Raw genomic sequence first — 24897 nt, 5'->3', positions numbered from 1 at the left:
TTACTTGGAGGACGTATTATTTGCTGTTGATTAGCTGCTTCACATGAACAATTCCTCCATTAAGGGATTGAATTGAGGAGATCTATTAAATTAGTCACAATATTCTTAATATTAGATGAGTGAAAGTACATTCATTGGTTGTAGGAAACCTATTCTTCAGAAACCACATCCATGCACTTAATTGCGAAAAATAAACATCTTATTGGTGGTAGATGCCAACAATACACCCACCAGAGTCACAGGGTCAGTGAGGGATATAGATGAGTGAGGATGTGATGGGGGTCGCTGGAAGACAGGTGAGGGGTATCAGGGGCAAGAGCAGAGGGGTATCTCTCAGCAGATCCCTCTTCCCAATGTCAGATCCTTTGATCAGACACTGTGTCCGATGACAAGAGACCATCCCCCTCCCTCCATCCTGGGAGCCCGCAAACACACTTGGGTTTGCTTTTCAGGCTTCACACATGGCAACTGCGCTGATGCCCTCCCCGCTGCTGGTTGAATGCCAGTGTTAATTGCCCATTTAAGGGCCTCATCCATGAGGCTTCCCACCTTGGACTTAATTGGGGCAGTGATGGGACAGCAGCAGCATCCCCACCTGTACCTTCCTACCCACTTAAATGTCGCCTGTCATCAAGCTATCCTCGGGGAAGGGCATTAACCTCCACTCACTATGTGGCTGGGTTTGGCATTTTTCAATTAAAGACGTAGCTGTGAGTATTCATTGCCTACTATCTTAATTAATATATCTCCTATAGCATTGTCATATTACATCACAAATGCAGTTTAAGGACAGGAAGATTATATCATGTAAAACACATTGGCCCTGAAATTCCATGCCGCTAATTATGCTCGAACTTGTGCCTGCCAATCATCGAAAGCACTGATCCCATTCTAATTTGTGGGATCAGCTCAGCTAAAGGTCCTTTGGCAGGTTATGAGTAAAAATCCCATGAAACACAGGGGACAGACAGGGATAGCCTGGAAATTACAATGCAACAACAACCTGGGGAACAGCAGGTAAGTAATAAACGTTTTTCTAGATTGACATCATAAAAAGATCATATGTGACACTAGGCCACTTTTACATTGCAGAATCTGTGAGAAAGGCCCAAGAATGGAGCAAGGTTGTGCAAACAAAGCTGAATGTGCATGAGAGGGAGAGAGAGAGAGAGACTAGCTGCATTTTGCAAACTTCTTTGAGGGAAGTGGCAATATAAGTCACCTCATACCCAGGACTGAAGACCAATGCTACAAGAAATCCTATGACCTGAATCAGAACAGGAAAGTTAACAAGCACTCTTCCTTTGGCACCAACTGATGGAAAGAATTTGAAAGTCACATCCACTCTTGGTCCCTGCAACAAGATCCGGTCCAATATTTCACTGTTACAGTCCCCTCTAGCTCAATTTCTCTGTAATTGACTGCTTCCTTACCAAACACTGTTGGAAATGAAGGGAATTAAACAAATTTAGTGAGGATTTGGCACCAGGTGACTGGCAGGACATGAGGCTACCAGGGAATGGATGAGGATGTGCTGCCTTCCTGCAAGGAGGTTCCCCAAGGTTACAGGGTCATGAACTCACAGCTAAACACAGCTGGATACACTGCTAAAAAAGAAAGCATGTTTATGGAACCACCACACTTGCATGGAGACTCTGAAGTCAATTGCTGAATATCTGACAGCACTTAGGATCCCAGATCTTTAATTTCCAGCAACAAGAAAGCATTTTCTTCATTAAAACCCTCTTGGTCTTGCATGGCTCTCTTAATAATTATTCTGGTAGATTATGTGCCTCATTGTAATACTCCTTTGCTGTTGTTGCAACTTTTAAAAGGATTCATGGTCTAGCTGAGAAAGCGTATATTTCAACATTCAAGTCACCTGCTCACATTATTTTTGCCAACATTGAAGATTTCAGAGAGGGCAGGATAATTAAGGATGATAGCATCATGTTAACTTTCTGCAAATTACACATGGACAAAGATGATTGTTTATACTTTGTCATACATAATCTGAACAATGAGCGGGAGCTAGCCCTTGCTATCAAGGAAGTTGAGTAGGGTGACTATAGAAGCTCACGAAACAACATATTGAGGAAGCTAGCAATACCATAAAACTAGATTGATCTACCATGTCATCGCCTTGCTGTGATTCAACTGGTTGAACTTACCGGCTGTCAACAAAAGTATTCCAGTTACCAGATAAATGCAAGCACATGCAATGTCCTGGCTCATAATGCACAAAAGTTAGCCACCAACAGTAGTGGAAAATCTGCTGCAATGTTTTTCTAGTGAGCAAGCTGTCTACCTCTGTGTGTAGAAGTAGCACTTTAGTTCTTTGCTGTAAGAGCATCTTTACCTAGCAGACACATGTTCCTTGGTTGTGTACAGAGTGTGACTTTGAACGACGAGTGCAGGGAGTTGGGTGAGTGAGGGAATCTTAATCTCTTTCTAAAAATCTAATTTTGTATGCATTTAAGATCTAACATCTAGCTGAAATTTACTGTTGAAATTGTAAATTTCATCCAGACTTAAGCGGGGATATACAAGTTCTCAACTGGAGAGGGGTTCAAGTTAGTTCATTCAGGAAACTATCCTAAACTTTTTTCTGTACCTGGGGCTAAGCATAGTCTTCAGTTTCAGAACATAGAAATACAGGCCTCTCAGTGCGACTTAGCACTGAAGTGAAAATTTGAACAAGAGTGCTGGGAGTTGGGTGAGTGAGGGGTTAGGGGAAGGAGGTGCTCCTTTGCTTTTCAAACTTTTTCACCTGTAGGGATTGGTTCTTACTCTATTACAGGGGAAGAAACTAGCTGTTTGGTGAGTATCTGGTGAGTGGTTAAGGTCTATTCCATTCCTGAGGTTTAAAATAGTATACAAACTAGTGGCAAGTTTAATTAAATGTATTAAAAAAGGAAAATTAATTCAATAAAATAATTAAGTGGTTAATTAAAACACATTAAGGATTGCAGGACAGCTGATGTGTCAAGGCTGCAGCAGGATGCTCCTAGATGCCATTGTGATCCAGGACAAACACGTCTGCAGTAAGTCTTTGTGGCTTGGGGAGCTTCGGCTAAGAGTCATTGAGCTGGAGGCCAAGTTGTAACACTGTGATGCATCAAGGGGGTTAAAGTTACCTGGACACTTTGTACCAGGAGGCGATCACAGCCCTCAGGATAGGGTCTTCTTATTTGGTCAGTGGTTAGGGATAGCAGGGTGTGCCTGTGAGTGAGGTAGGCAAGGGGACCCAGAGGGCAGGAGTGCAGCTTGTCCGACCGGCTTGAGGCTCTTTCAGCTTGTTTGAATGAAAGCGGGCGCTGCAAGGTGGATGAGCTGACTGGCCATGGCACTGTGGTACAGGAAGGCCATTCAAGTGGGGAGGCAAAAAGGAACGTAGTGGTAGTAGAGGACAGCACAGTGAGGGGAATTGACACTGTTCTATGCAGCAAAGAGCGAGAGTCCTGAAGGCTACATTGCCTGCCCGGTGCCAGGGTTCAAGACACTTGCTCATGGCTAGGAACAGGAAATTGGAGTAGGAGGGGGAGGGTCCAGTTGTCGTGGTCCATGTAGGTACCAGCGACATAGGCAGGACAAGGAAAGAGATTCTGCATAGTCAATATGAGGAACTAGGCACCAAATTAAGAAGCAGAACCTCAAAAGGTAATAATCACCCAGCTCTAGTGTTGACCAATTGGCAGCGGCTTTTGCCACTGAACTGCATGCTGTGTTCTCAGCTCAGGCATTCTCTTAACCTGTAGTGCTGTTAGCTTGAGCTATGATGGTCCAAACGGTAATAAAGACATTGCAAGGGGCTGTGAGTACCTCCACCAGTGACTGTGCCATGGCAACCTTTCACAAGGGGATTCCACAACTTGCCCAGTCAGCCAATCGCCCTGCTGTTTTTGGTATAGGTTCTTAGAACAGCTCTGCAGCTAACCAGAGAGCAGGCTATACTAGACCTGGTGTTGTGCAACAAGACAGAATTAATTAATGCCCTCATTGAGAAAGCACCCCTAAGTAGCAGCAATCATAATATCATAGAGTTTTACATTCAGTTTGTGTCTAAGACTAGTATTTTACGCTTAAATAAGGGCAATTATTAGGGCATGAATGCAGAGATGGCTAAAGTGAACTGACAAATTAGGTTAGGGGATAGGTCAATAGAGACGCAGTGGCAGACACTTACAGGGATATTTCAGAATACACAGAATAGATACATTCCAATGGGAAAGAAAAATTCTAACGGGAGGACCCACAATCTGTGGTTAACTAAAAATATTAAAGGTAGTATCAAACTTAAAGGAAAAGCATGTAATTGCCCAAGAACGGGTGGTAGGTCAGAAGATTAGGCAGAATATAAAAACGGCAGAGAATGACTAAAAGATTAATAAGGAGGGAAAAGTTAGGGTACGGGAGAAAGATGGCTAGAAATATAAAAACAGATAGTAATGTTTATAGATATTTGAAAAAGAAAAGGGTTAGCAAAGTGAGGATTGGCCCTACAGAAAGTGAGTCTGGGGAATTAATAATGGAAATTAAGGAGATGGCAGATCAATTGAACAGGTATTTTACATCAGTCTTCACCATAGGGGATACAAGTAACACCCCAGAAATAGCTGTAAATCAGGAAATGGAAGGGAGGAACAAGAAAATTACAAATACTAGGGAAGTGGTACTGAGAAAACTGTTGGAACTGCAGGCTGACAAGTCCCTGGCTCCTGGTGGGCTTCATCCAAGGGTCTTAAAAGAAGTGGCTGGTGAGATAATTGATGTGTCAGTTTTAGTTTCCAAAATTCCCTAGGGCTGAATGCTACGCTGATTGTGCGGGCACGCGCCCAACCCAATCGGGTGTGAAATTGCACGTGATATTTCAGTCACTGGGCATGCAAGGGGGTCAGAACCGTGCCCGCCATCAATTAAAAAGCCTCTTAAGGCCATTATAAAGGCAATTGACAAGATTTAACATTGCCTGTGCGATTTCATGCTCATTGCACAGGCAAAATGGGCAGGTGGGCAACAGACATTTTGCAAAACCTCATCCAAGGGTGGGATAAAAATGGTCTGCAGCATTCCCATTGTGAGTACTGAGGAGTTTTGGAGATAGTTTGCTGCTGGTTGCTTATTGGTACTTGGCAGCTTCATCTCTGTGTGGGACTTCATGATTAGCATTTCTGAGCTGCATGTGAGGAGTCATTGGTGTCTTCAAGGCTCCCGGGAGGATTTTGACCGTGCGGACCCTTCCAACTATCAGACAGCCTTCTTTTACCCTGGTAATGGGGATTGTGGTCTCCGTTGGTTGCGCCTCCTCTGAGGAGGAAGAGAGGGACAGAAGGGAGAGGAGGCCAGGTGTCCCTACGTAGCTTCCAGGACAGTGACCTGTGGGAGAGGCACAGGCACAAGGGGCGCAGGGCCAGCAGGTAGTCCAAGGCAGAAGGGGCTGCAGAAGATGCCACCATCCTGCTGCCAGGGTTTACAGGTGGCGATGCAGCTACCTCAGCATGTCCGAGGTGCAATGCTGAAGGAGGTTCCGCCTATCAAGGCAGACTGTGGCCTCCATTTGTCACATGATTGGACCTGAGATCACCTCCGAAGTGTGGGTGGACTCCCCATGCCAGTGGCTCTGAAGGTCACAGTGGCTCTCAACTTCTATGACTCTGGCTCTTTCCAGGGGTCAGTGTGGGATATATGTGGAGTGTCTCAATCAATTGTCCACAGTTGCATTAAGCTGGTGACAGAAGCTTTGTTCAGGTGGGTAATGACATTTATTCATTTCCATATGGATGAAGCCAGCCAGGGTGTGAGCCAGAGAGCTTGCAGCGATTGCTGAGTTCCCCTGCATCCAGGGTGCAATCGACTGCAAACATGTGGCAGTCAAGGTGCGAGTGGGTTAGCCCGGTGCCTTCGTCAACAGGAAGGGCTTCCACTCCATGAACATGCAGATGGCTTGTGACCACAAGATGCATATTCTGCAAGTCTGTGCAAGGTACCTGGCAGCTCCCATGATGCTTACATCCTCAGACATTCCCTGCTGCCAAGGCTCTTCAGTGCTCCAGCTCAGCTGGATGGATTGCTGCTGGGTGACAAGGGCTATCTGTTGAAAAGATGGCTTATGACACCTCTCCGCCACCCAAGAAGAGGCAGAGCAGCACTATAATAGGAGTCATGCCTCCATAAGGGTGGTGATAGAGAGAGCCATTGGTCTTCTAAAGGTGTACTTCTGATGCCTGGACCGTTCAGGGGCAGCACTACATACCCTCCCGGAACAGGTGCCACTGATCGTGGTTGCATGCTGCGTTCTCTACAATCTGACTCTGGTAAGGGGGGACCCACTGGAGGAAGAGGATCTTGAGGCAGCTGCACAGGCCACAGAGAATGAACCCAGTAGTGAGTCAGAAGTGGAGTACGGTGAGGAGAATGCTGAGGGTGTGGAGACAGACCTCTGTCACCTTCAGGGAGGCAGGGACAGCAGGGACACCTTGATCCAACGCTCCTTCAGCTAGGCGGCCAAAGATCCGCTCCCATCTCATGCCAGGGCTGTCTCCTCCATCCAGGATGTCTGAAATGCCCCTGTCATGTGAACCCAAAGTCCACTCAGTGCCTGTGCAATAAAGTTTAGAGCCACTCACATCCAGCTTTACATACTCGTGCACCCTGCACCAAAAATAAAAGGTGAAGCATACTCAGACCATCACAATAAAAGCAAATTTAATGTTATTGTCACATTCAAATCACATTGACATGACCATTACTGATGTTGATGTCCACACCAGTAGACATATAAACCAACCATAACTGAACAGAAGATCATCCAAGAATAGTCCCTCTTGTGCTTATGGTGCTTTAAAACTACGTTTGCAATCGCTGCGTCTTGTTTCAACCCCGCCTTGATGGCAGCGGTATTGGAGACAGCCTGCTGACTCTGGTGTCTTGTTGGCCTTGATGACTTGGGCAGTTGTTCTCTGGCCAGTGGAGCCTGTGTTGCCCCCACCTGGGAGGCAGCTGCCAGTACCACAGCTGGCATCTCCCCAGTCATTGCAGCCTCACCACTGGCAGAGGGGCAGGGGAGCTGCTGCCATCATCCAGAGTTCCCTGAGAGAAGCCTGCAGAGACAACAAGCAGGTTGTGTGCCAACATGAGGTCGCTCTGGACCTCCCCGCTTGCCATTGATGGACTAGCAGCTAGCTGGGATACTCAGTGTCTCATCCATCTCCCACACTGGCACTGACCACCTGAGGTCATTGCCTGTGTGTGGGCTTGCAGGTCCGAGCGCAACCCCAAGAACCTTGATTCTTTCCCTGGAGCTGCCTCTCCATGAGAGTCACCGCTCTCTCAATTGAGGAGGCAGTAAGCTCGGCCACGGGGGTCAACACAGTGCTGATGCTCCGCATGGATTGCTCCACGACAGAGACCATGGCATGCATGGATCTCCGCCAGATCTTCCTGCACATCTCGCTGAACATCAACATCTACCGCCTAATGGATGACTCGAGGCTCATCATCTGTCTTTGGCCCAGCATCGTCCGGGTCTCCAGCAGTCCTCCGACTGCCAGCGCCCTGGGCACTCTATGCCTCCACCTGCACCTCAAACTAGTGTGAAGTGCTCTCACAGAGGTGCACCAACAATGTAGCCGAAGATCTAACACCCACCAAGGTGCTGGTATCTGCCCTGGTGCCTGGTTCAGAGTGCAGGTGTGACGCAGGAGCAAATAAAGCCCAGTGATCCACTGGCGTCAGGGGTGGCCCCTCTGGGTCCTGAGAATGAGTGCGTGCTGGCAAATCTAAGGGAGAACAAGAAGATGTCATTAGCTAAAGTCATCACTCTGTCACTGTGCATGCCAGGCACCCTGGTGAGACAATAGAGATCTGCATCATGGTACCACCGTCTTTCAATGATCAACGGGGACTCCAAGTCTGAGGCTCCCATCAGTTAAGAGACTGCACAAGAATGCTTGCACAATCCAAAACTCTCACCTTTGTGCGCTACACTCTTACTTTCGTCTGACACCCCCACCTCTCCACAACCAGTTGCACGGGGTCGTGCTCGAACCTGGTCAGCAGCAGCAGGTTGGGCAGGCCTTCGCCTGTCTGTGACCTCTCCAATTGGTTATGGCTCATCTTCTCCAGGACAGAGGAACATTGATTAGTCCACTCTCTACCTGCAGTGCCATTACAGCCTGGTCGACCCCACCTGAGGAACACCTTGCAGGGCACATCTGAGTCTTGGCCCTCAAGCTGCAAGGCAATATGTCTAAGCTGCCAGGGCTCACCCCCTTAGCCAGCCCCGGTGTTACTGACAGTTGGCACTCAGACTCTAACACCCCCAGGATCCACAAGGGGACGGCCAACCCTTAACACTTCACCACACTGATCCATACCAACATGGTACTCACCCTTCCTAAGTACAGGAGGTTATTGAACTTCTTGCAGGGCTGCACCCACGTGCGCTTCACAAGTCATGACTGCAGACCTGTGCTGCCACTTCTTCCTCCCAAGCTCTTTTTGTTAAGTGCGGTGACCTCTTCCGTCACAAGCCGCTGCTGGACCCATAGGTACCGTTTCCACAAACCAGGCTATATGCTTCTTTGCCAGCAGCTTTCAAGGGGCTGTCTGTGCCATTTTTAAACTGGGTGCCGGGTTGCCATTGGACCCACCGGCTGACAGGCACCTGCCACCGCCTGGCCCTTCCTGACCATTGGGAAGCCGCATTTCATGCTGAGCAGGCTGTAATTGGCCAGCCAGCGTGAAATCACAGTTGTGGGCCGATCAGGGTCGGGGGCCTGTTTTTCGGCCACTCCTGGGCCTGCCAGTCATGCCTGACCACTGAACTGAAAATTCAGCCCCTAGATTTGGAGAAGATTCCATTTGATTGGAAAATAGTGAACGTAACTCCTTTATTCTAAAAAGGGAGGGAAACAGGAAGCAGGAAACTACAAGGCAGTTAGCTTAACATCTGTCATGGGGAAAACGTTAGAAACTATTATTGAAGATGTTATAGCAGGGAATTTGGAAAATTCAAGGTAATCAGGCAGAGTCAGCTTGGTTTTGTGAAAGGGAAATTATGCTTAACCCATTTATTGGAGTTCTTTGAATAAGTAACATGTGCTGTGGAATAAGGGGAACCAGTGGCTGTACTGCACTTCAGTTACCAGAAGGCATTTGATAAGGTGCCACTTCAAAGGTTATTGCAGAAAATAAAAGCTCACAGTATAACAGGCAGCATACCGGCATGGATAGAAGATTGGCAACCTACCAGGAAGCAAAGAGTAGGCATAAATGGGTTATTTTCTGGTTCGCAAAATGTAACGAGTGGTGTGCTACAGAGATCAGTGCTGGGGCCTCAACTTTTTATGATTTATGTAAATGACCTGGACGAAGGGACAGACAGTATGGTTGCTAAATTTGCTGATGACACAAAGTAAACTGTGAAGAAGACATAAGGAGGCTACAAAGGGATATAGATAGGTGAAGTGAATTGACAAAGACCTGGCAAATGGAATATAAAGTGGGAAAATGTGACATTGCCCATTTTGGCAAGAAGAATAACAAAAGAACCATATCATCTAAATGGTGAGATTGCAGAGCTCTTATATGCAGAGGGATCTGGGTGTCCTAGTACATGAATCGCAAAAGGTTAGTATGCAGGTACAACAAGTAATTAGAAAAGCTAATAGAATGTTATTGCTTATTGTGAAGGGTATTGAATATAAAAGTAGAAAGCTTATGCTTCGGCTATACAGGGCTCTGTGAGATCACATCTAGAGTACTGTGTACAGTACTGCTCTCATTTAAGGAAGGATGTAAATGCATTGGAAGCAGTTCAGGGAAGGTTTACTAAACTAGTACCTGGAATGGGAGGGTGGTCTTATGAGGAAAGGCTAGACAGGTAAGGCTTGGATCCACTGGAATTTAGAAGAGTAAGAGGTGACATGATTGAAACATAGAAGATCCTGAAGGGTCTTGACAGTGTATATGCGGAAAGAATGGCTCCTCTTTTGGGAGAATCTAGAACTAGGGGTCACTGTTTAAAAATAAGAGGGTGACCATTTAAGACAGAGATGAGGGGAAATTTTTTGTGGAGTTGAGGTTACAATCAGATCAGACATGGGCTGGAATTTTTAGCTCAGCGGTCGGGCTTGTGCCGGACCGGGCCGAGCATAAAATAACACGTGATAACGTTGGGCGAACGTCCCGATGTCATCACGCACTCACGCGATATTTCAGACGCCGACAATTAAATGGCCTATTAAAGCATTTAAAGTTATAACTGAAAGAAATTTTTCGCTGCCCGTCCAACCTTACAGTTGGCAGGAAGGCTAAAAGGCCAAGCAGCCCTTGCATTTTTTAGGCAACCTCATCCATGGGCGGGATGAAGTTTCCAATAGCAAATAAAAATAAAATAAAAATGTTAACATTTCATTTACAACATGCCCCTGTTCATATGAGTGGAATGTTTTATAACATTAAAATCTTTACTTTTAATGTTTTAAACTGTTCACCTCCTGAGGCAACTCTGTGCCTCAGGGTGCTTTTCCAGCACACATCCGCGCACGTGCATGAAATTCCCTGCTTACCCCCCAATCCCCCACACACACATAGGCAGTGCTGAGCACAGCTGCTCGCGTTTCATGCTGGGTGGGCCTTAACTGGCCCGCCAGCATGAAATCACGGTCCAGCCCCTATCGTGGGCGGCGGTCGGCTTCCTGACTGCCCCCCCATCCCCGCCAAGCCCGTCCGACAAGGGAAAAATCACCCCCCATAATCTTATTGAATGGCAGAACAAGCTTCAGGGGCAGGGTGGCCTACTCCTGCTCCTAACTCATATATTCACGTATTTCACTATAGCACTAAAAGTTTCACCACAGGTTGTGCATTAAATTCTAGGTTAGCAGGGCCATAACAAGGCAAACCAGCTGTGGGGCTTTATTTTTAGAAAGATAGAATTGAAATGTAGGAAAGTTATGCTAATCCTGCATCGAATCTTGGTTGGACCACACTCTGGTCACTCTATTATAAAATGGTAATACAGAGACACTGGAGAGGGTGCAGAGAGGATTTACAAGGATGATACCAGAAATGCAAAGGTATACATATTAGGAAAGGGTAAACAGGCTATGTCTCTTTTCCCTTGAAAAATGAAAGCTGAGGAGGTGATCTCATACATTAAAATTCCAAAAGGTTTTGATAGAGTGGATACAGAGCGAGTGTTTCCTCTTGTGGACAAGAGCATAAGTAGAGGTCATCAATATAAGATAGTCACCAAGGAATCCAATAGAAAATTCAGAAGAAAGTTGTTTACCCAAAGAGTGATGAGAACGTGAAACTCGCTACCACAAAACATGGTTCTAGCGAATAGTATTTAAGAGGAAGCTAGACAAAGATATGATGAAGAGAAGGAAATAGACAGTTACAATGATAGGTTTTGATGAGAAGAAATGGGAGGAGGCTCGACTAGAGCATAAACACTGACATAGACTGGTTAAGCCAAATGGTCTGTTCCTCTAATCCTATTTGGTATTTGTCAGGACCCAATCCCACCTTTCTTAAAGATATTTGGTGCCAACAGAAAGTTGATTCTGGAGAAGTTAACAGCATGGGCTGCATTTTAATGGAAAATAAATGGCAGGTTTGAGTCAAGTGTGTGGGGTTTCATTGTCAGATATCTTTCTATTGACTTAAACCCACCTTCAACACCCCCATTTCCGCAGTTAACTGAAGCTGGAAAGTGAACTGGCGACCAACACAACCCAAGGAAACTGGTTGCAACAAATATGATAGTGAGGCAGCTACTTTAACTGCTGTCAGCTGGATTCCCTGAGCATGAGGTAACTTGGCAGCTTCCAAGGTGAGAGATTGGTGGATTCAGGAGGGAAACATCTTCCGCTTACCTCCAGGATCCAGGTGCTTGCCAGAGAAGCTTCTGCAATCAGCACCGGCCAACCAGAGATTCAGTGGAGGTTCCAGTAGGCAGGTCAAAGATATGGGAAGTGGCATATTTCTTTGTATCCCCTAGGTCATTGGAAGTACTCCATCAGCAAGTAGAAGGCTCCAATCTCCGAGGCCCAAAATACAGTTGGCATTTTCTCAGACTATTTGCATGGTCCGGGAGAGAAAAGATGTAGATAAGCACCACGTTATGGTTGCAACGTGCCCGACCCCAAGCCCATTGAGCAAACACAGATGAAATTCTACTTAATACACTTTTGACCTTCTATAAGTTTCTTAACTTTTCTCCTAAAGGCACTAACTCATGCCACAATACATTTCTACAGGGCGAGGTGCCCTCTAGTGCCTCATCATAATGGCATTTTTCAAATATAAGCCTAAGCTATTTATTGTGGCATCACAGTTAAGCCTGCATCTGTCCTCATTTAATGTCTACTCTCCAGCAAATGTTAGTGAAGAAATATCAAGAGTAGATACCCTGGCCTTTTATTCACTGCCTTAGCTCAGAGGCAAATCATGCTGCTGACAAATGAAACAAAGAATGGGAATTAAGCCTGAAATCTTTACACCCGCACGACTGAGTTACACATTTGTTCAACCAATTGAGCCTCTGGGATAGCATAATTTACCAATCTCCCCATGTGCTGCACCATCTCTGACACAGCATACCTCAGATGGCACTACCTTTAAAGCAGAAACTGGCATCAGACTAGTATTTGCTGCAAAATCAACAGTGACTTTTTATATATCAGGTGGGTAGGACTTCCACCAAGGTAAACGTGATCAGAAAGTTGGGTTATAGAACACATCCTCTCCTGCTCTGTAGCACAGCATTGCAGTGTGTAATTTTATTCTCCAAGACACACTATGCAAAGAGAAAACAATGTTGCCTCCTGGCTTTTGAAGTTTATTTACAAACCCCTTTCCCTTCAGTGTGGTGTTGGGTCATTTTGGGTCAATATAAAAGTTTATTGTGACATTTTATGTCCTTTAAAATACTCCTCAATGCAAATTAGATGTACATTACAGCAAGACAAATTAGCACCATTGAATAGTGCCCAACCCCAGAGGGCAAGATCTCTGTACCCTTTAGTTCTCTCTGTATAAGGAACTTTGCCTGCAGGACGGGATGTTGGCGTGTTTCACATTAGTCACCTTACAGCATCAAATTTAGTAGCAGTTTATTTATTTGCAATGGTTTATATTCCACAAACTATAAATCTTATATCAGGGGCTGTGTACAGTTGTTATTAGTTTGAATTATGGTTTAATAGTTACACTGACAAGAAAGAACATTGAAGTAGCAATCTCTTCACATAAAACTAGAAGTGTTAAGAGGGCAACCTTCTCTACAGGCATCATGGGCTCATAAAATAACAGGAATATACAGGTGAAAAGGAAAAAGATACACAAGGTATAGATGTGAATCTAAAGTTAGATGATGCAGTAGCCCAGTAACTGACCCTCTTTATTGATTCAAGTTGAGTTGATGCTGCATGAGATTGCTGCAAGAAGAGTTGCCTCTGTGCTATGATTTACATGAATTGACAAAAAGGCTCTTAAGAATGCAAGTGCTAAGAGGAAAAAACAAATAGAAAATAATCTTCTGGCTTTGTGGTCCCAGTGAGGTGTATCCCACTAGGACGGTTTATTGCAATTTCAGGTTCTCACTACATAATTTTAAGACCATTTGAATTAACAGTCAAAAAATTGCATGCAGTGTACAGCTTAATTTCTAATTTATGCTGCCAGTGGCATGGTTCCCTGCTGGCAGTATGGCCTCATCAAATTACCCCTTACGCATTTGCAAGCTATCATATGGCAAGATAATTCATTCAATACCCATATAAAGAGATTTTTTCAATTTTCAAGCATTTGAACATAAGGCAAATGAAAGCTGAAATAAAATGTACATATAGTCAACATCAAGAGAGATTTGAAACTCTTCTACTTTATTTGAATTATCCTTGTACCAGAAAACCACTGACAGAAAATAATTCAGAATTACAAAATAACATACTTACACTTCCAGCTTCAGATAATTCCTCACTTGCCATTTTTGTGTCTGCTTGAAATTGATACTCCTTACTTAATATCTACTGTAAATAGCAGACCATTTGAATAACATTGATATGATTTACTCCACTGTGATAAAATGTAATTGTAGAGTTCCATAGTGTTTAAGTAAAACTAAACATTTTATTGGAAGAAAGATGCAAAGCTTCAACAAGAATCAGCTGCTTTTAATATAGCTTTTTAAACTCTCAAAACTACAGCTCCAGATGCTAACCCACACTACGGTATTCTAAACTATAGTGCCAAGTCCTTACTGCAAAATATTTTGGCTGGGATTTCCGGCTCACACACAACCAACTGTTCAGCAAAACGAAGGTAAACTGGACTGGAAAAGTGACAAGGATATACTCCACCACATCTACACATGTTTTATTTCCTTCTAATTTCCCTGTAAAATTCCTAAACTTTAAAGGTCAATTGAGGTCAGGGGTCCACTTGTCCAGCAGGCAAGCCAGCCTGTCATGCCAGAGGTGTATTCCAATTCTGTGGAAGGGAAAATTTGGATCATAATTTTAAGATATAGTTCCAATTCTTGGCATTGACACATAATATTATGTAAAATGGAAGCATAAACTCTTCACACCAGAAACATTTACCATTCTCAAAATGAAAATTATATCTTTAGTAACTTGGATTTTCTACTCCTTCTTGTTTTGAGGCAGCCAAGTGCAGAAACTCGGGGAAAGTTCTGTCCCACAGGAATTGTGCTGGGTTTTGCTCAAACATTTTGCCACTGCATGGAGCTAGCCTATCTCAAAATTGGAGAGTCCTTCATTTTAATATACATTTAGAAGTATTCCATTCAGAAAGCCATTTCCACTATTTCATTGTAACTCTTTCGAGTACAAACACGTTTCCATCTGTTCCTATTCAGATGAAGTTACATTGTTTCATAGTTTGCCACTGTGAGATTTGAACTCTTGATCTTGGGGTTACAAGCCCAGTACCCTAACCACTTGGCTATTTAGGCCAAGCGAAAGCCATTTCCCATAGTTCTAAGGTGCAAGGTTCTTAACGATAAGGAATGTTCATTTTAAAAATGGTTCTTACGTGGCTTGAATATCCTGGAAGATTTTCACCTGTTTCCTTAGTTTTTTATTTGCTTTTTTTCCCCTTAGCACTTGCAGTCTGAAGAGCCTTTTGATAATTCACGTAAATTATAACAGAGAGCAACCCTCCTTCCAACAATGGCGTGTAGTATCATCTTAGCTTCAGCAATCATTAAACGAGAGTCAATTACTGGGCTATCCTGCTCTTGGCTTCAGACTCACATTTGCACCTTGGATTTCCTCTTATCTAAGTTACCTGTCTTAGTTACCTGTCCCTTCAACCTTAGGCTGCAATGCTTTGTTCAGGCTCTCGATACATGTTCATAATTCTTATTTCCCTATTGTGACATTCTGCTTTAATTGTCTATATCCTTTTAAATTTGGCAAATGTGCAATATTGTTCCCATACCAATTGTTTGTTCTTTAAATCTGTTCAAATGTGATTAAAGAAAGTGGAGTGTAAACAATCCATTTCTATATCAGTCGGTCTCAAACAGTCGGTGCTAATAACGCCAATGAAAGAAAATGTTTGCTAGTATCTCAAAATGAAGCGCAATGTCAGCCTATAGCTTCAAACATCTTATACTGTAACTCAAAACAGTTTCAGAATTTGACACTAAAACACTCAAACTGCATCTTCAATTTCAAACACTAACAACTCCAACTCCAAACTTCAACTCCAAACACCTGCCATCCAGGCATAAAACTGGCATGAAGGTTTGGACATTCATTATAGAAGCTGACTGATTTTCAATTTCATTGAAAACAAAAAAAAAATTCAGCAATTTCTGAAATGAATCCAATCATGGCACTTATTGTATTATTGTAGAAATAAAATACTAATTAACAACTATTAATAACTGTACCTCAGAAAGATAAATTAAAAATTAATTTTATTAAATGGAAGAGATGTTTTACTTTCAAATTAAGATATATTTTCAGTTATTTTCCACAATAGCAGCCCACAATACCATGCAAATAACAAGAACCTAGAAATAATAGTTTGTTAGTTGACAGATGTTTAAAGTGTTTGTAGGGCTTTTCTTTGTCCACTATTTTGACAAAGGGCATTGCTTGGTTTATTCTGGAAGCAGACAATGGAATGTCATTTGAACCAGTGAATATTACTAACAATAATATTTGATTTATGAAATGCAACTAGAGTTGAGAAAATGGCTATGCAAAGCTTTCCCTTCAACAGAAAGCATGGAGTCCGTCTCATTGTAGCTTCTCATTTCGTGGTCAAGGCTGGAATTGAGTAAACTGCCAAAACTCAGAGTCAGCTGTGTATTTATCATACTAGGAAACAAATATTCTATCAGGCAACTCTTAATTGGGTAAAGAAGGCTAGATCGCCAATGAAAATGACATAAATCACAAAATTACTACCTAAATACTGCATTTTAATATAATAATGATGTGAAAGCTGTTATGCAAAACACCAATGGAACAGAATAAATCAAACAGTTACTTACACAAAACTTTGACCTACTGATGAAGCCTTACGTCCAGCTGAAGCTTCATTTGTACTTTTTGTATTGTTTTTTGCACTGCTTTCAATCCTCTGGAATGTATTTGAATGCAAAGCAGATGACCGGGATGAGAAGGATCTTGATGAGAAAGCACGGGGAATGTATGGTTGTTCTGGAGCAACTTCTTCACACCTAGAACCCTGGAACCCTGACCGGCAAACACAGAGCTGAGGTCTTGAACATGAGCCTCTGTTTTGGCATGGCGGATCACAAACGGCTGTTGAGAAATATCAAATTAGAAAAAATCATTATATAATAGAGCTTTCCAAATATAAGTTTTTTTTTAATTTGTAAAAAGCACTCAAATTAAAAGGAGAAATTCTTCCTCTCTTTGACAGCTGTTAGCAAATTGAATATTAGTTCTTTTGCCGATACACAAGTGATATTCAGATAATTATTAGAGGATGTCTTTGCTTTCAAAGTCATTTCAAAATTAGACTTTACCCAGTCTGGCCAACATGTGACTCCAGACCCATAGAAATGTGCTTGACAGGCTTCATTTGAATCATGCTGGGACCAGTGTCCTGGCAAATCAAACAACTAGGGTTGTAGATAGGACTTTAAACTCATTAGTGGGGGAGGGTTCAATTGGAGGGAAGTTTAAAAAATCAAAAACAAATGAGGCAGCAAAGGTGCAGGGTAGTGAAGAGGCAAATGATAATCAAAGCATGACAAGAAGGGGCAGAAAATATAAGCAGAACAGTGCAGCAGAAATCAGAACCAGAATGAGCAATAATGGTAAAAAGTCAAAGTTTAAGGCTCTTTATCTGAATGCACGCAGCATGTGTAAGAAGACAGAATGTGACTTGATAGTTATTACAGAGACGTAGCTGCAGGGTGACCAAGACAGGGGACTCAATATTCAAGGGTATTCAACGTTCTGGAAAAATAGGCAAAAAGGAAAAGGAGGTGGGGTAGCTTTGTTAATAAAGAAAGGTATCAGTGCAGTAGTGAGCAGTGATATAGGTGCAATAGGTCATGATGTGGAATCAGTTTGGGTGGAAATAAGGAATAGCAAGGGGAAGAAGTCATGGTGGGAGTCATCTATAGGCCCACAAAGAGTTGCCTCACTATAAGACAAAGTATAAACCAGGAAATAATGGAGGCATGTAAAAAGGGCGCTACAATTGTCATGGGTGATTTTAATCTGCATATTGACTGGACAAATCAGATTGGCAGCAGTAGGGGTAACATGGAAGACAAATTTGTAGAGTGCATCAGGGATTGTTTCTCAGAGCAATACATTGCAGACCCTACCCAGGGACAGGCTATCTTAGATCTAATAATGTGTAATGAGGTGGGATTAATATGAGGTATTGCAGTTAAGGATCCTCTAGGGGGTAGCGAACACAACATGGTAGAATTTCAAATTCAGTTTGAGGGCGAGCATCTTGGTCTCAAACCAGTGTCCTCAACTTAAATGAGGGCAATTACAGGGGTATGAAGAAAGAGTTGTCTAAAGTGGGCTGGGAAAATGGACTAAGGGGACGGTCAGTAAATGAGCAGTGGCAGACATTTAAATAGATATTTCATAACGCTCAGCGAAAATTTATCCTGGTCTAAAAGGACTCGATGAGAAGGATGAAGGTGGTCAAGGACAGTATCCAATCAAAAACTAAGGCATACAAAGCAGCGAAAACTAGTGGTAGGCCAGAGATTTGGGAATTTTTTTAGGAACTAGCAGCGGATGACTAAAAAGCTAATAAAGAAGGAGAAAATTCATTAAGAAAGTAAATTGGCAAGAAATATAAAAACAAACAGCAAGAGCTTCTACGAGTATTTAAAAGGAAGAGAGTAGCTAAAGTGAGCGTGGGACCCTTGGAGGATGCGACTGGAGAATTGATAATGGGGAAAACAGGAAATGGCAGATAATTTAAACCAATATTTTGCATTGGTCTTCACGGTAGAGGACACTATAAACATCTCAAAGATATCAGATAAGCAAGGAGTTAATGGGAGGAAAGATTTTGTAACAGTCTCTATAATGAGGGACAAAGTACTTGACAAATTCATGGGACTAAATGCAGACAAGTCACCAGGACCTGATGGCCTGCATCCAAGGATTTTAAAGGAAGTGGCTGCAGAGATAGTGGAGGCATTGGTCAAAATATTCCAGAACTCACTGAATTCCGGGAGGGTTCCAGCGGATTGGAAAACCACTAATGTGATGCCCTTCTTCAAGAAGGGAGGGAGGAAAAAAGAAGGAAACTATAGGCCAGTCAGCCTAACATCTGTCATTGGGAAAATTCTAGAACCCATTATTAAGAAAGAAATAGCAGGACATTTAGAAAAGTTTAACAGAATCAAACAGGGTCAACATGGTTTTGTGAAAGGGAAGTCATGTTTGACAAACCTGCTAGAGTTCTTTGAGGATATAACAAGCAGAGTTGAAAAAGGGGAACTGGTAGATGTAGTGCATTTGGATTTCCAGAAGGCATTTGATAAGGTGCCACATGAAAAGGTTTTGCACAAGATAAGGAGCTCATGGTATTAGGGTAATGTATTAGCATGGATTGAGGATTGGTTAACACACAGAAGACAGAGTTGGGATTAATGATATTTTGCAGATTGGAAAGATGTGGAGTGCCACAAGGATCAGTCATAGGACCTCAATTATTTACTATCTATATTAATGACTTGGAGGAGGGGGCAGAGTGTAATGTATCCAAATTTGCTGATACAAAAATAGATGGGAGGGCATGTTGTGATGAGGACATAAGGAATCTGCAAGGGAATATAAGAAAGGTTGAGCAAGTGGGCAAAAACTTGGCAGATGGAGTTTAATGTAGGAAAATGAGAAGTCATGCACTTTGGTAGGAAGAATCAAAAGGCAGGCTATTATTTAAATAGAGAGAGACTCCAAAAAAGTGCAGCAGCACAGAGTGATCTGGGTTTTCTTGTGCATAAAACACAAAAAGTTAGCATGTAGGTGCAGCAAGTAATTAAAAAGGCAATTGGAATTTTGGCCTGTATTGCAAGGGGGTTGGAGTTTAAAAACAGGGAAGTCTTATTACAACTATACACGTTGCTAGTGAGGCCGCACCTGGAGTACTGTCTTGGTCCCCGTATTTAAGAAAGGATATACTGGCATTGAAGGAGTTCAAAAAAGGCTCACTAGGCTGATTCCTGGGATGCGGGGATTGACTTATCAAGAACGGCTAAACAGGTTAGGCATTTATTCATTAGAGTTTAGAAGAATGAGGGGTGATCTTATTGAAACTTACAAGATTGTGAGGGGGCTTGACAGGGTAGATGTTTCCACTAGTGGAGGAATCTTGAACTAGGGAACATAGTTACAGGATAAGGGGATACTCATTTAAAACAGATGCAAAGGAATTTCTTCTCTCAGAGGGTAGTGAATGTCTGGAATTCTCCACCTCAGAGTTGTGGAGGCTAAATCATTGAAAGTATTTAAAGAGGAGGTAGATAGATTTTTGAAATATAAGGGACTTGAGAGCTAGGAGGAGCTGCCACGAAAGAGGAGGTGAGGCTTGGGGAAGATCAGCCATGATCTTATTGAATGGTGGGGCAGGCTTGAGGGGCCGAATGGCCTACTCCTGTTCCTATTTCTTATGTTCTTATGACTTTTAACTGACCTCTGAAATGGTCGAGCAAGTTCGTATTTATGACAGGTGTCGGCTGCAATTCAGAAGTTTCCATTTTCACCTTAGAGTCGGAAGTTCTGTGCTCGTATCAGGCCCCAGAGAAAAACACCTAGCTTGCAAATGCAGTACTGGAGGGGGTGCTGCAATATCAGAGGTGCTGTCTTTCATTAAACCAAGATATTATGTTGTATTCCTATTTCTTGACCGTCCTTGCTCCATTGCTGCCACTTAGCACATGTAATGAAGGGATAGAAATCCACTGTCCTTATCTGGTCTGGCGGATATGTGACTCCAGACCATCAGAAATGTGGTTGACACTTAACTGCCCTCTGCAATGGCCTAGCAAGCCACTCAGTTGTATCGAGCCGCTACAACGAGGACCAATAAGAACAAAAATGAATGAGCCACCTGGCATCAACCAAGGCATCGGAGATGACAAAGGCAGATCCAGTTGAAATCCCCACCATCAACGCCCTGGGGGTTACCACTGACCAGAAACTGTACTGGACCAGCCATTAAATACTGTGTCTATAAGAGTAGGTCAAAGACTGGAAGTTCTGTGGTGAGTAATTCGCCTCTGATTCTCCAAGATTTTCCATTATCTACAAAGCTTAACACTCGCTCCCTCCATCACTGGTGCACATTTCTGCAATGTGTCAATCTATCTACAATATGCACTGCAACAACTCACTTAGGCTCCGTCCATAGATCCACACAACCTCTATTACCTAGAAGAGCATGGGCAGCAGATGCAAGGGGACACCATCACTGCATGTTTCCCTCAAGTCACACACCATCCTGCCTTGGAATTATGTCATTGATACTTCAATGTCACTGGGCTAAGATCCTGGAACTCCCTTCCTATAGGAGTATCTACGCCATATGGACTGCAGCAGTTCCAGAAGACAGCTCACTTCCACCTTTTCAAAGGCAGTTAGAGATAGGTATTAAATCTCAAAGAATAAAAAAAGCCAATCAACCCTGCAAAATCCTCCTCATTAGTATCTGTGAACTTGTGCCAAAATTTGGAGAGCTGTTCCACAGACTAGTCATGCAGCAGCCTGACATAGTCCTATCACTGAATCATACCTTTCAACCAATATCCCAGCTCCTCCAACATCATCCCTTGGTATGTCCTCATCCATCAGCAGGACAGACCCCCACACAACCCCAGAAGTTGTGTCATGGTGGTATACTGTCAAGAGGGAATGAGCTTGAGAATCTCAATATTGGTTCCAGACCCAATGACATTTTGGCATCAGGTCAAATACGTTCAAAAGAGAGATCATATGTAAGCTGTCCAAGATCCAGAAATGCACTGGAACATCATGTGCGAGCACAGCAAGAACTCTTTGCACCTTAACACTGGCCCTAGTCTGCTCTGCTGCAGAATACTGCTCTACTTCATGGTTTTGCACACCAAGAAAATGGACGTGTAGCTAAATGCCACCATGAGGGCAATCTGAGGAACATTGGAGTCCACTTCAACTGAGTATTTCCTAGTGCTGTCCCACAGTGCACCACCTGCTATTTGACATGATGCCATCATGAGATGGAAAAAGGTATGAGCAACATCGAGCTTACCATTCACAAGGGCTTGAAAAATCTACCAAGAAAGCGGTTAAAATTATTTCAGCCATTCTGTGAAAAAGCAGCTAATATTGATACAGTTGGTATCAAACCACTGTCCACATTGGTGGAATCATGGAACACGTGCAGCTTAAAGAACCAACGCCTCATCATGATCCAACAATAAAGGTTCCCGTATTCGACTGCCCTTGAGGACATTGGGCAGTGTTCAACTGAATCCACACAAGGCGTGAACAGTGCAGCCACTTCTTCCATAAGTGGAACGTGAGGGACCATCCAAGGTGCATATTCCGCACTCCACTATTATCATCAAACCAGGAAACCAAAGCGGATTCAATGAGCAGCATAGAAGAATGAGCAAAATAGGAAAACATGCCAAGCGCAGTACCAAACACAACTAAAACGAGCTGCCAACCTGGTGAAGCTACAACACAGGACTACATGCATGCTAAACAGCAGAAGCAGCATGCTATAGACAGTGCTAAATGATCTTATGAGCAATGAATCAAATTAAAGCTCTGTAATCCGGCCACATCCAACGGTATGGGACAATTAGCAGGAAGAGGAGGTGTCATGAACAATTCCATCCTCAATGATGGTAGAACTCAGCAAGTGAGTGCAAGAGCCCAGGTTGAACTGTTTGCAAATATCTTCAACCAGAAGTACCAACTGGAGGATCCATCTCAGTCTCCTCCTGAAGTTCTCACCAATATAAATGGTAGCCAAGTAGGTTCGCTCCATATGATATCATGGACAATGGCTGAGCTGAGGGAAGAGGTAGACATTTGGAAATATGTCAGGGGAAATAGATGCTGGCCTTGTCAGTGACAATCACAATTCATGAATGAATAAAAAAAAACCCAGAGCAGCAGGGAGTGAACGAGCTGAGTTGTTCTTGCAGAGAGTTGGTATGGACACAAAGCACTGAATGGTCCCCTTCTGTGCTGTAACCATTTTATGATTGTGTTCCTATGGAGTGTGAGGGAATGCATTTCGGCAGAACAAAAAAAGCAAGGGAATATATAATAAATGACTATATGAGAGATATAGAGGGGCCTTGATGTGCACGTAGGTAAGGTCATTAAAGAAATCATGCACGATACTTTCCTTTATTGGCTGAGACATAGATTAGATGAACAGGGAGGTTATGCTAAAACTCGAGTTAGGCAAATATATTGCATACAATTCTGGTCACTGCATCACAAGAAGGATGTGATCACACTTGAGATGGTACAGAGGGGATTTACGAGGATGTGTCCAGGGATGGAGAGTTTTAGCTATGAGGAAAGATTGGCTGGGGTTATTTTCTTTAGAACAGAGGAGGCTATGAGCGGGACTGGGGGGGTGGAGGAGATTTAATTGAGGGGCCAATTATGAGGGGCCAAGACAAAGTTGATGGGAAAGACCTATATCTCTTAGCAGGGAGATCAGAAATCAGAGGACCTACATTATAAGTAATAGATTGAAGGATTAAAAGGGAGTCAATGAGAATCTTTTTCACTCAGAGGGTGGTGGTGGTTTGAAACTTGCCACCTGAACAGTGATAGAGGCAAAAACCCTTACTGTCTTTAAAAAAATTCTTGGGAGTGCAACTAAGGTGTCATAACCTACAAGGGCAATAGATAAAGAGCTGGAAAGTGAGATTAGGCTGATCACTGTTTTTCGGCTGTCGTGGACACAATGGGTCATAAGGTTTTCTTCTGTGCATAAATTTTAAATATTTCTATGTAACAGCATAAACAATAGTAAGGGATTTCAACTACCCTTAAACGCATTTAGTGATTAAAGGTACACCGAACACAAAATTTATTCAGAAGAATTATTTTAGCCAGTAATAAGAGAAAGAGAAATTCTGGACTTAATTTTTTAAACATAATATAATAGTTGCAATTTACTAGTCCTCTGGTACCATCAGCCCATATCAAAGGAGTAATGGAAAATTATGGCCAGTACCTCCACCCTCATTTTCATCAACAACCGAGGATGCTTCCCATCTAGATCTCTGGACTTATCTACTACAGTGGCCTTTCCAGTCCCTTCTCCTTTTGAACATAAGTACATAAGAAATAGGAGCAGGAACAGACCGAGTCTGCCATGCTGTTCAATACGATTATGCTGGTCTTCTGCCTCACCTTCACTTTCCCATTCCCTGACAGACCAAAAATCTCTGTCTACCTCAGCCTTGAATTTATATATAACAATGGATGTCTATGAAAAGTGTTGGTTTAGTATTAACTGTCATTAGAAAGGCACAGATTAATCAAGGACATTCAACATGGATTTGTTAAGGTAAGGTCTTGTCTGACTAACTTGAAGGTGGTCAGGAGCATAGTGGGCCCCTTGAAAACTGATACAACTGGCAGTCAATTAAAATAAGGAGACAAATGGAATTATTACTTTGAGTTAGGATTTATGGTAGAGGAAGAGGATAGCATGCCCAAAACTCAATGTAAGTAATATTGAATCAGGGACAGGGACTCACCAAAATTATCATAAGCCAAATAACGGTAATGAAACAAATACGGGCATGGAAGAGCGACAAATTCCCAGGACTAGATGGATTCCATTCCAGGGCTTTAAAGGAAGTAGGCGAGAAAGTTCAGCTAGGTGGCTGAGCCTCAATTCAAGGACGGGGTCTACTCAGGTTCTTGAGTTTCTACCATGTTTCATGTGTCCGAACAGGCCAATTCTCAACCTTCAGACCTTTGGATACGAGACAAGATGTCTCACAATGTAGTGGAATCTGGAGTGCAGGGTTTGCTTCCTTTTCTTTCCTTTACTGCCACTGATCTGCCTCATCATTAAGGCGTTTAGACTCGAAACATGATGCAGCTTGATGGCAAGCTGTTGCCATCTGGAACAACTGATAGCAAGCTCCTCCCAGTCATGATGGCAATGTTTCAAGGAGAGCCTCAGGGTGTCCTTGAAGTGTTTTCTTTGTCCTCCCCTGGAACGCTGGCCATTTGAGAGTTGAGCAAACAGGGCCTCTTTGGCCATCCAGATGGTGTCCAGTCCATCGAAGTTGATTTTTGCAGGTGTTTTGCCTGGATAATTGTGGAGCTGGATTCAAGAAGGATATTAGCATTTATTTGACAGTCCTCC

General features: G+C 43.2%; 1 protein-coding gene across 1 annotated transcript in view; it reads right to left on the bottom strand.

Moving 5' to 3' along the window:
* Positions 1-24897, bottom strand: part of LOC121292264 (latent-transforming growth factor beta-binding protein 2-like) — a 658547-nt gene that overhangs the window by 546859 nt on the left and 86791 nt on the right. Inside the window, exon 3 of the mRNA XM_041214068.1 lies at positions 16544-16817. Within this exon, the coding sequence (XP_041070002.1) occupies positions 16544-16817 (274 nt within the window). The remainder of the gene's footprint in view (positions 1-16543; positions 16818-24897) is intronic.

The sequence above is a fragment of the Carcharodon carcharias genome, chromosome 20, assembly GCF_017639515.1.
Source record: "Carcharodon carcharias isolate sCarCar2 chromosome 20, sCarCar2.pri, whole genome shotgun sequence".
NCBI lineage: Eukaryota > Metazoa > Chordata > Chondrichthyes > Lamniformes > Lamnidae > Carcharodon > Carcharodon carcharias.
This window is presented reverse-complemented; position numbering and strand designations above follow the sequence as displayed.